Here is a 12,706-nt window from a genome sequence, read left to right as displayed (position 1 = left end):
AGTCGCACTTTTTTTCATAGGTTGGCTGTTCCTGTGACTTATACTCCAGAGCGACTTCTAAATTAAAAAAAAACTGTTTCTTTACATAAACACTGGACACCTTTTCTGTTTGTAAATTTTGTAAGATGTAAAATTTTGTAGTTTGTAAAATAAATTACTCGCAAAAAATGCGAATTATACTCCAGTGCGACTTATGTATGTTTTTTTCTACCGAACTATGTAGTTTTGACCTTGTGCGACTTATACTCAGAAGTGACTTATAGTCCAGAAAATATGGTATATGCTTTTCGAAGTTGTTTTATACACATAAAGCTATAATTGTAAAACAAAAGTATTTTGTGTAGAAAAGTAAAGAAAACATATAAGTTTTAATAGGTATAATAGGTTACAAGTCCGACTATCAGTTATTTTAACAACATTAAATGTACAAGAGAACAAGACTAAGCAAGCTAGAGCTACATAAGCTTAAATAAGTATTTCTTTTAAGTTTAAGGAATACAATAAAATCATACCCTTTTTATAAACGCCAGTGTTCTTATAGCACTCTTGTAATATGTGACACCTGGATATAACAATATCGTATTTTATTTACCAAAATGTTTCACACACCAGCCACAATCTCCAAGCTAGCCATAATTTCTGTCCTAATTAAAAACAACACGGTAGCATTTCTCAATCCACACAGGTATGTTATTATTATAGTTGCACATGACTTACAGACACACAAAGTAAGAAGCGTATTAGGACGTATTCCACAACAAAAATCGTCAACAAAATTTTCTGTGCCTAACTGCATCACAAGCTCAACTCAGTGAATTATTCCAGAATTTTCCGAAATTTCTTTAATGTAATTTTAGTTTAAAAAAAAAAAAATCACACTCCAAGAATGCTGTCACAGGCCAACACTGCAGCATTTCTCAATCCACACAGGTATGTTATTATTATAGTTGCACATGACCTACAGACACACAAGGTAGAAGCGTATTAGGATGTATTCCACAACAAAAATTGTCAACAAAAATTTCTGTGCCTAACTGCATCACAAGCTCAACTCAGTGAATTATTCCAGAATTTTCCGGAATTTCTTTCATGTACTTTTAGTTTTAAAAAAAAAAATGTTGCTACAGGCCAACACTGCAGCATTTCTCAATCCACACAGGTATGTTATTATTATAGTTGCACATGACTTACAGACACACAAGGTAGAAGCGTATTAGGACGTATTCCACAACAAAAATTTCTGTGCTTAATCACAAGCTCAACTCAGTGAATTATTCCAGAATTTTCCGGAATTTCTTTAATGTAATTTAAAGACCATTTAAGAAGAATCTGCCCCTTTAAGAGGAATTGCTTTATGCATTTTTGTAGTCTTTACACCCTGATTGTGGTTCTGTTGTGGTTGCTATAGCTAACAGTGATAGCTGTTGCTCGCCACCAAATACAGTACTACAAACAATAGCCAACCGTGAGACTTTGAATGCTGCACGACCCTCCACTCGACAATACCCACAACCCAAATGTTCTTGGAGAATATGACATACGTCTTTATCGCATAGCCTGACAGGAGCAGTCATCATTTCCGTAATAGAACACAATAAAGTCACTCTTTATTCCTGTATTTAATTTCTGAGCCATTGAAACATAAGAGTACATTGAGTCCATAACAAAGGGTTATGCCTCTTGTATTTTTGGTATGCATACATATTAGTTCCAACAACCGGACTGACTTGCGCTGCGACTCGGGAAGCAGTTTGTTTGGCGGGCTGGCGTGTGCGTGAGAAATGAGCACAAACACAACAGTTTGATGAGATTGCATCCACTTGTCGTGCTGCCTGTCAGATTGGCCGCTCGATGAAAGAATCAATTGACACATCAATTGCTCGCCTTCTGAAAAGACCATTTGTCACCATGGCGGTGGTGTTGTTTAGCACATGACTGGTGCTAACAAGACATTTTTTTTTCCACTGCCCGCATGTGCCGCGTGTCTGGGCGATGTGGACAAGTCTTGAGAAACACTTCATCAGTTAATTAATCAATCAGGGGGGAGTTTTAGCACTTGGTTCCTACTGAATCATGGATTGGATCATGGATGGCGGGAGACCTTATAATGATGGAATGTGATTGTCATTTACTGATGTAAACAACTCAATATCTAATAAAATTATTATTATTATTGTCAACAACTACAGTACATTGCCAAAAAATGCACAGTTTATGAAGTTTTTCCCCAAAAGTTAACAATTTTCAAACAAAAGCATGACTAAATGAACACACGACATTCAGAAGACACATCGCGATGAAATGTAGTACTCCAAATCGGTCACAAGGTGTCACTAATGTTCCACTGATGAGCCAATAGCTACCACAGGAAGTGCTTTACAAAAAACAAGAAACTATTTGTCTTATTTGCTCTTATTATGTTCTCTATAGGCTGCATGGCGGATGAGTGGTTAGCACGCAGGCCTCACAGCTTGGAGACCCGAGTTTAATTCCACCTAGCCATCTCTGTGTGGAATTTGCATGTTCTCCCCGTGCATGCGTGGGTTTTCTCCGGGTACTCCGGTTTCCTCCCACATTCCAAAAACATGCTAGGTTAATTGGCGACTCCAAATTGTCCATAGGTATGAATGTGAGTGTGAATGGTTGTTTGTCTATATGTGCCCTGTGATTGGCTGGCGACCAGTCCAGGGTGTACCCCGCCTCTCGCTGGAAGACAGCTGGGATAGGCTCCAGCACCCCATGCAATCCTTGTGAGGATAAGCGGTAGAAGATGAATGGATGAATGCTCTCTATATTGCATCATATGATGGTGAAGGTGACTCTAGGGGTGTTATTTCATGTGTGGAAGACTCTAATAATCTAGTATATTTAGAATGTCGTGAACAGGTTTTCAATACTCAAATATTTATTAATTCATTCGCGGGGGTGCTGGAGCCTATCCCAGCTGTCTTCGGGCGAGAGGACTGGTCGACAGCCAATCACAGGCCACATATAGACAAACAACCATTCACACTTACATACTCAAATATTCAATTTATAAATAATGAATCTTAATTTGCGAAAATTCACTTATCACATGTTTTTATCACAAACTCGAGTACCGTGGAGCAAGCTTTACATGCATATACCCAAACAGAACGTAGATTTGAACCCTCCATCTCCTCATTGTGAGGCCAGGCGGCCAAAAAAAAAAAAAAAAAAGTCAAACTAAAACAATTTTTGTGTCTAATTTTCTGACTTTTCTTACACTCTCCAGTGGGAGGAGATAAGCGGTGTGGATGAAAAGTACAAGCCGATTCGGACCTACCAGGTGTGCAATGTGATGGAGCCCACACAGCAGAACAACTGGTTGCAGACCGGGTGGGTGGCACGTCGAGGAGGCCAGCGCATCTTTGTGGAGCTCCAATTCACGCTCCGCGACTGCAACAGCATTCCCGGAGTGGCCGGAACCTGTAAGGAGACTTTCAATTTACTCTACGTCGAATCGGATAGAGACCTCGGCGGCGTGACCCGAGAGGACCGCTACACAAAGATCGACACCATAGCCGCAGACGAGAGCTTCACTCAGGGCGATTTGGGTGAAAGGAAAATGAAACTGAACACAGAAGTGCGAGAGATCGGCCATCTAAACCGTAGGGGTTTTCACCTGGCATTCCAGGATGTGGGCGCCTGCGTCGCCCTGGTGGCCGTGCGAGTGTATTACAAGCGTTGCCTCGCCACCGTTCAGAATTTGGCTATCTTTCCTGATACGGTGGCAGAAGCGGCCTTTTCCACATTGGTCGAAGTGCGCGGAAGCTGCGTCAACAACTCTGAGGTGGATGCCGACAGCCCTCCCAGGATGCATTGCAGTGCAGAAGGGGAATGGCTGGTGCCAATCGGGAAGTGCAGCTGCAGTGCAGGTTACGAGGAGGGACACAGCAGCTGTGAAGGTAGGAAACGGAAAAAAATAAAACACACTGTGTGATGTTTGGGAGCATGAACAGGGGGATGAAAAAATAAAAGCAGCATTGAGGTTATGGTTATGAAAGGAACAACAATAGTATGAACATTTGCAAAGAAAGGAGTGGATCCGTTTTGATCATGTTCCTTCCAAGCATTCAGTTACTATTCACAATGGTAATGGTAATGGTTTTATTTCATTTGAACATACATCAGATTACAATTGAATGCATCACATAATCAGTTCACAGTTCCACATGTCCAAAAGGAGTAGGAAGAAGCAAAGCTTATTAAATCCTACCCCTCCATCTGGTACTTTTACAATCAGTAACTGTTACATTTGTTCACTTCCTGCTTTCCTAATATAATTTAAGTTTTTTTTTTGTTTAAATTTACACTTAAATTTTTATCCTAATTATTTTAATTTTAATTTTAATTTTAATTTTAATTTTAATTTTAATTTTAATTTTAATTTTAATTTTAATTTTAATTTTAATTTTAATTTTAATTTTAATTTTAATTTTAATTTTAATTTTAATTTTAACCATTTTTTTTTTATTTTAAGCCATTTTAGCAAACATCAACTGCTTGTATTGTTTCTTGAATTGGCTCATCGTTGTGCATTGTTTGAGGTCCTTACTCAATCCATTCCATAGTTTGATTCCACATACTGAAATGCTATGGCTTTTTAACGTAGTCCTAGCATATAAGTGTTTCAAATGTAGTTCTTCCCTGAGATCATATTTATCCTCTCTTGTAGAGAAGTACTGGATGACATTTTTAGCTAATTGGTTATTTTTAGCTTTACGCATTATTTTTAGCTCTTTGAACGTTAATTATTCACTGTAAACAAACACTTGACTTGAGTATGGTGAGTCAGATGGCCGCTAACACAACCAAAACTGGGCACCACAGTCAGAAGGCTATGCAAATAACCTGAAAAATAATAATAATAATGACTAGAAAATAACTAAATGAATGGAAGACACCGGGTTCTCACCCATGTGATACCTGGAGGTCCTGCCATGACCAGCTCTATCTGACTATGTCCTCTCATGTATAAAGTCTCATTTGGCCTTGCCTTATGTTTTTTTTTTTTGTTATTACTTATGGAGAAATGTATAGTTAATCCATGTGATCAGTGTCGGCCTTGGAAAACCTTGACTGATTACAGATTTCTGTGAATTATGAATTTTTTTTAAAAAAACACGCTATTTTTGGAGAAATATATAATCTGCAAATGTGTGGGGAGTACAAAAAAGAAAGATTATCTTGACTTTGACAGTGACATCAGTAATGAGGGTGGCTGCGCGTCAATCATTTCTGTAAGGTTTACGTGTCCATCCAAAGAACCATTGTCGCACATATCACAAGGCGTGGTATGTGGAGCGTACGGCTGACAGTCTCGAATGCGTTCGTGTTTGGTGGGTGTGAACACGGTGACTAATGTACTGTGGCCTCATTCTGTTGGAGAAAAACACAGCTTCACTTGGAACATTTACATGCAAGGGCGAAATAGCACACACACACACACACACACACACACACACACATGGATGGAGAGAACCATCAACCTTGTAAAAACCAAGTGTGTGTGGTGTTTGAGTGTGAGCTGGACGGGTGTCGGGCTGACATAAACGGAGACGGACACCGTTTGAATGTTTTGTCACAAGCCATTGCTCATCGGCGAGCTGCACTTGGAGCTCCTGACTCTCAGTGGAAGCTTTCGCACCCAATTTTGCTTTGTTGTGCAATGCATCGTGGGTGCTGTGGATGGGTTTTATGTGGTGTTTTTTTTTTTTTTTTTTTTAAAGATGATGATCGGTGCTTATACGGTGGTTATTGGTTGCACTTTGGGGAGAAGGGGGGGAAAAAAAAGGCAAAACTTTAATTCTTCACGACTATAACAGATGGATAGCAACTTAGCCATAATGCATTTTAATTAAATTCGTTCAGCTCTTATGGGCGTAAAATGCAGAGGCATACCCTTACCAGGTGGTACATGTTTGTTTTTACAGTCAATTATTATAGTCGAATGCCTTGAATAAGCTGAAAACTAGAAATGGGTGATGTGCTGCTGGTGAGACTGTTGAAGAGAGAGCGCTCAGGAGAGGGTTGATGCAGATATGGTGTTGGATAGAAAGTGTCTGACTGTGTGAATAGGGCTGTTTTCACAAGTCGGAATAAAAGAAAGAGCTGATACTTGAGTAGAGGAAGTGTGCAAAGAACAAGGACCCTCTCTGTAAAGGACCTTTTTGATGATTGTGACTGATTTTTTTCAAGGCACACATAACATTGTGTTCAATATAGACATGGTATATACCAACACCAATTTTAGACTCATCTTTCATCAGAAAAAAAGCTCAGCCTTTTCCTGTTGTATAGCAATCAGTAGTAGAGCATAGGTAAGTTTCAGCAAAATATCCGTTCTCAACAAAAAAATTCCCCTCAATGCGTCATCTTATCAACGGCACAAGACTTCCTGGTTACTGTGCAGTGGGTATTACTATGTAAAAGGCACTTCTTCCATTTTGCGGCTGTTTATCCGACTTTAAACTTCATCAAACATGCTCTCGTTTATTGTGCAGTTGTGTCATCACACATTTTTGCTTCTATCACAAAAAAAAAAACACAAATGTATAAATACACAGATCCAGATGATGTGAAAAGAGATTGGGAGCTTGATGAACTTGTTTACATTTCTAAGAAATGTGACTTATTGGCCAGTGCGACTCTTGGGATTGGGAGCTCGATGAACTTGTTTACATTTCTAAACAAATGTGACTTAAAGGCCAGTGCGATTCTGGGATTGGGAGCTTGATGAACTTGTTTACATTTCTAAATAAATGTGATTTATAGGCCAGTGCGACTCTGAGATTGGGAGCTCGATGAACTTGTTTACATTTGTAAACAAATGTGACTTAAAGGCCAGTGCGATTCTGGGATTGGGAGCTCGATGAACTTTACATTTCCAAACACAAGTGATTTATAGGACTGTGCGACTCTGAGATTGGGAGCTCGATGAACTTGTTTACATTTCTAAACCAATGTGACTTAAAGGCCAGTGCGACTCTTGGGATTGGGAGCTCGATTAACTTGTTTACATTTCTAAACAAATGTGACTTAAAGGCCAGTGCGATTCTGGGATTGGGAGCTCGATGAACTTTACATTTCTAAATAAATGTGATTTATAGGCCAGTGCGACTCTGAGATTGGGAGCTCGAGGAACTTGTTTATATTTGTAAACAAATGTGACTTAAAGGCCAGTATGACTCTGAGATTGGGAACTCGATGAACTTTACATTTCTAAACAAATGTGACTTATCGGCCAGTGCGACTTTTTTTGGAATTGGGAGCTCGATTAACTTTTTACATTTCTAAACAAATGTGACTTATAGGCCAGCGCGACTCTGAGATTGGGAGCTCGATGAAGTAGTTTACAGTTCTAAACAAATGTGACTTATAGGCCAGTGCAACTCTGAGATTGGGAACTCGAAGAACTTTACATTTCTAAACAAATGTGACTTACAGGCCAGTACAACTCTGAGATTGGGAGCTCGATGAGCTAGTTTACATTTCTAAACAAATGTGATTTATAAGCTAGTGCGACTCTGAGATTGGGAGCTCGATGAACTTGTTTACATTTCTAAACAAATATGAAATCATTGAAACTTTTTTTTTTTTGCTTTTCTTTTAATTTCTAGGGACTATGCAAAACCAAAACATGGCTGATTCAAGATGCTAAAGTGAAATGTCCGATTAATATGTTGTATCTTAGCGTCAACGTAACCTCTTTCTAAATTGTCTATGATGGATGTTCTCACCCACATTCAACAAATGGATACCCAAGGTAGCTCAAGTTCAAATCACCATCATCCATTTGTCAAATCTAATCAGCTTTCCTCAGTATGTCCAAGGACATCTCATAATGGCTGACGTCAAAGGTTAATTGGGTGCACTTTACAAGCAATAATTTTTACTTGAAACTTTCAGAATTATTTTATGTCACGGCAAAGAGCACTCATTTTAAAAACATTTTGATTTCAGCACTAGTGACCATAGGTTAGCCTATGAATTTCAACTTGTCTTTTTGAAACATATCCTATAATAAAAAAAAAAAAAAAAAAAAAGAGTCTAATGGATTTTGAATTATCCATGACACAAGATCAGTTCAGGTTCAGTTGTGGGAGAAATATGCAGACATCTCCCATCGCACTGGAGCTATTGATCAGCCCCGATGCTCCGCTAACCTGACAAATTATGCAGACACCACTCATGCGCGTTCATAGTAAGGACACACAGCTTCAGCTGCACGACTCCAATACCACACACACACACACACACACACACACACTTTTGTTGATTTCATTGTGCGTGGGAGTGAGAGCATTAAGTCTGTGTGTGAATGATAGAAAAAAAGATTGCGTGATAGCTGCTGCGTGCTGACGCATAAATGTTTTCTGCACCACCTGTGAAACACAACATAATGAATGCAAATCAGACGGTAACAACGTAAGTCGGCATAAAATGCTAAACGCATTGTATTTAAGTGTGCAACTGAGCAATTGCACTGAGTGTCTCGGCGCAGGTCAATATTATTGAATAGTCTGTGAGTAGCTTACTGATAACGTCATGAGCTGATAGTGTTGTGCAGTGGAGGATTATTAGCACATATTTTTAATGTTAATACATCTTGCTTGTAAGAGGATACCTCATCCTGTATGTTTGATTTATGATTAACCCCCACATTCCAAAAAAAAAACCCCATGAATGTTAGGTTAGTTGGTGACTCCAAATTTGTCCATAGGTATGAATGTGAGTGTGAATGGTTGTTTGCTTATATGTGCCCTGTGATTGGCTGGCAACCAGTCCAGGGTGAACCCCGCCAGCATACTAGAAAATGGATGGATATCTTCAATGCATTTGCTGTTCACTAGCTGATGAAAAATAATAATAATAATAATGACTAGAAAATAACTAGATGAATGGAAGACACCGGGTTCTCACCCATGTGATACATGGAGCCCCCCCCCCCCCGCCGCCCCTCCCAATGCAAGGATCTGTACACAATTCTTGGAAGCTGAAAATGTCCCAATTCTTGCATAGCCAGCATACTCACCGGAAATGTTCCCACTGTTTATCCGGCAACTTTGCACAGCCATTGAAGAAGAGTGGACCAACATTCTATAGGCCACAATTCACAACCTAATAAACTCTATGCGTAGAAGATGTGTTGCACTGTATGAGGCATATGGTGGGCACACCCGATACTGACTGGTTTGGAGTCTCTAGACCTCCTAGCAAAAAAAAATATAGTACATCTCATGAAAAATGGGAGTGACAACAAAAGTGTTGTATTTATATTTTTGTTGAGTGTATATGGTAATTGTCATGCATCAGATTACAATTGAATGCATCACATAATCAGTTCACAGTTCCACATGTCCTAAAGGAGTAGGAAGAAGCAAAGCTTATTAAATCCTACCCCTCCATCTGGTACTTTTACAATCAGTAACTGTTACATTTGTTCACTTCCTGCTTTCTTAATATAGTTCAAGTTTTTATTTAATTTTTTTTGTCCCGTACCGAAGTACGAGGTGATATGACCATACAATGACATAATGGGTACCATAGTAACTGTCAATATAGTGATGGTATTGTTCACTAAACATAGACTAAGCTCACTTGTATATCCAACCCTTCATATACAAAATCAGTGAATGATGAGCGTTATCTTTGCACAATCAAGCTGTAAAACTCTTAAAGAAAGAAAACCACTTAGCCGAGTCCTTGGATTAAAGTCTCCAGAGAAATAATAAATTGCACTTTCAAGTCTCTAGGTCTTAACTTCCTGCTTGAATAAATGTCTAATTGTAGAAAATGTACGAGGTGTTAAAATGCTCCGGGTCGTTTTTCCCCTTCCACACAAAATTGAATAACTCCAAAATGAATGTATGGGGAAAGGAATGAATAAATGGAGACTATCTGGCTGCCATAAGTGCATAAGAAACACATTCCGGTGGCGGCGCTTGACGCTTTGTGCGATAAATGTGCGGCAGGACATTATGAGACATTTGCATATCTGCTTGCTCGGCTTCCTCGTGTGAAATAAAGACGTAAAAGAGAACATAATAGAGAATTAAACAGAGTGGAGTGCTGAGCCGTTTTTCCTGCTTTACTAGCGTGTACGTAGTACTCGGTTATCTTATATCTGCAGCTTTACACTGATGATTGCACACATGTTCTCCAGTCTCATTATGAAATGATGAAACGCCACCAGCCGCTTCGGTCCGAGGCAAAAATAAATTATGTAATAATTTACACTTTTTTTTTTTTTGGCGTATGTGTTTCTGCCACACTCGCAGGTTTCTTCCTTTTCTAATTAAGGCAGCTTGCGCTTTTTCTATGTAATTACCGTGAGAGTGGAGCATGCCTTCAGCAAATTCTCTTATTGTTATCTCGCCGTTGTTTGCTGCTCAACAATCCAGCTCGCGGCGCCTTCAACCACCCTGCTGTTCCTTCCTGTCGCTCTCCTTCCCGTTCTTCCACCTTTTTTGACCTATTTACCCCCCTGTGTACTCCGTATGCTGCAGAAGTTTGCACTTCATTTCTACCTCAACTGTCTGAGCGATGCTTTATTGTTTATCGTTATCGTCTTTGTAACTCTTTGTCTACTTTTTCAATATGCCTATTCATCAAGCTGTTGTTGACGCTCCACCCCCCCCCCCCCCATTGGGGACCATGTGGCAGGGTGAGGCGGGAGGAGAGGCAGGTTAACTGGCTCGAATCTGCGTGTGTGTGTGTGATTCCAATTTGGCATCAGTGACCAATCATATGTTTCTGAAGTCATACTCTCTGCTCCACTCATCTTCCCCCGTCATGTCCTCATCAGCCCTCTTGAGCTCCTCCTGCTCGAGGTCAAACATTTCCTCATGTGTTCTGTTTTTTTTCATTTTCAAACGTCCGTCTGAACAATTTAATGAATGCACCATTACCACCTGGTGTATTACGTTTAATAATGTTCATTGGAGAAGCAACCGCTAATTGGTTTTTCCTACACAATTCTCTCAACCAAAAAAGAACAGTATACCTAATTACTCCAGTGTTTGTCATACGTATATACGTGCATTGATTTGTGGCAGCTCGCTACAATTCAATTTAGACCGCCACAGATACACTTGTAGCGAATTAAAACAAAATAGAGTTCTTATACACATACACCTTATACGAAACTGGTCTTCCAGGGAATAAGATGTAGCAAGAGGGAATTCAGTTTTGACAACTTGGCAATTTAGCAACTCAAAAAAAAAAGACTACAGTTGTTCTTCGCAATATTGTGGTTCAGTTATTGCACTCTATATTTTCTTTTTTTTTTTTGCTTATTTATTAATTATTAGTAAAAGCATAATATTCTGATCACCAGGTGGCAGTAATGGAATAACACATTATTGAGACAATACCTTACATTATATTACCTGAAGTCAGCCACGACATATCCACCATAATAGAAAGTTCCAGGGAATAAGATGTAGCAAGAGGGAATTCAGTTTTGGCGACTTGGCAATTTAGTAACTCAAAAAAGTGACTACAGTCGTTCTTTGCAATATTGTGGTTCAGTTATTGCGCCCTCTATATATTCTCTTTTTTTGCTTATTGATTATTAGTAAAAGCGTAGTATTCTGGTCACCAGGCGGCAGTAATTGAACAAAACATTGTTGAGACATTACTTTACATTATATTACCTGAAGTCAGCAACAGCATATACACCATAATAGAAAGTTCCAGGGAATAAGATGTAGCAAGAAGGAATTCAGTTTTGGCGACTTAGCAATTTAGCAACTAAAAAAAAAAGACTACAGTCGTCCTTTGCAATATTACAGTTCAGTTATTGCGCCCTCCATATTTTCTCTTTTTTTTGCTTATTGATTGATTATTAGTAAAAGCATAGTATTCTGGTCACCAGGCGGCAGTAATGGAACAAAACATTGTTGAGACATTACCTTACATTACATTACCTGAAGTCAGCCACGGCCTTTCCGCCATAATGGAAAGAGTAAAAAAAGTTCTCCCGTTCAGTGTGGAAGTGGTACGTTTTTGGGCTTCTTAAGTTTAGAAAAACATTAAATCGAGGCCAACTAGCTCGGTAGCTTGCTCGCTAGCGGCCGTCTTGAGTCCCTGCATCATAAAAGATGCACAGTGTGGGTTAAACTATGAATAATTGGCGTTTAAAGGTGACTATTTCATGTTTACAGGTCTGAAAAACAAATTTTGAAAGTCCTGAACAGGTTTTCAATGCTATAAATAAGAAAATATTCACTTTATTTACACTGAATCCTTTATTGCGGAAATTCATTTATCACGGCTGTACCACTTCGATTCCAAATTTACAGCTTCATTCAATCTTGTTATTTTTTCAGTATATTAAATAATAAATCACGCTGTTTCGTGGTTGAATATAGCCTGCTATTACTAAAAAGTGCTTTTACTTTTTATTGTTTATGTTTATTTTTAATGTTGTAGTTGTAACCTACACCAAGCTAAAATTCAACCTAAAGATGCTTTACAGGTGGAGGAGGAGCTGCTGAAAAAGTAGTAAGAATGAAGTAAGAAGTATAAATGTATTATCTGCCTTGTTTACACAAAGAAAAAACACTCTTTGAGGAAGCGGAGCCCGAGGCTCACAGCCAACCCGCTTCACATTTAAATGCACAAACCAAGTGTAAAACTGTAGCTACTAATTCTAGTTGGGAACACTGAATAAACAATG

The 12,706-nt window shown here is 39.0% G+C and overlaps 1 protein-coding gene across 4 annotated transcripts in view; it reads left to right on the top strand.

Annotated features, from left to right (window-relative positions):
• The window catches only part of epha10 (EPH receptor A10), a 225,115-nt gene that overhangs the window by 54,888 nt on the left and 157,521 nt on the right, over positions 1 to 12,706 (top strand). For all 4 annotated transcript variants that reach the window (XM_058046811.2, XM_078791939.1, XM_058046810.2 and 1 more), the window contains exon 3: positions 3,257 to 3,929. In XM_058046811.2, the coding sequence (XP_057902794.2) occupies positions 3,257 to 3,929 (673 nt within the window). The remainder of the gene's footprint in view (positions 1 to 3,256; positions 3,930 to 12,706) is intronic.

Source organism: Doryrhamphus excisus, linkage group LG7 (assembly GCF_037039965.1).
Source record: "Doryrhamphus excisus strain RoL-2023G ecotype Guam linkage group LG7, RoL_Dexc_Guam_v1.1, whole genome shotgun sequence".
In the NCBI taxonomy this organism is placed as follows: domain Eukaryota; kingdom Metazoa; phylum Chordata; class Actinopteri; order Syngnathiformes; family Syngnathidae; genus Doryrhamphus; species Doryrhamphus excisus.
This window is presented reverse-complemented; position numbering and strand designations above follow the sequence as displayed.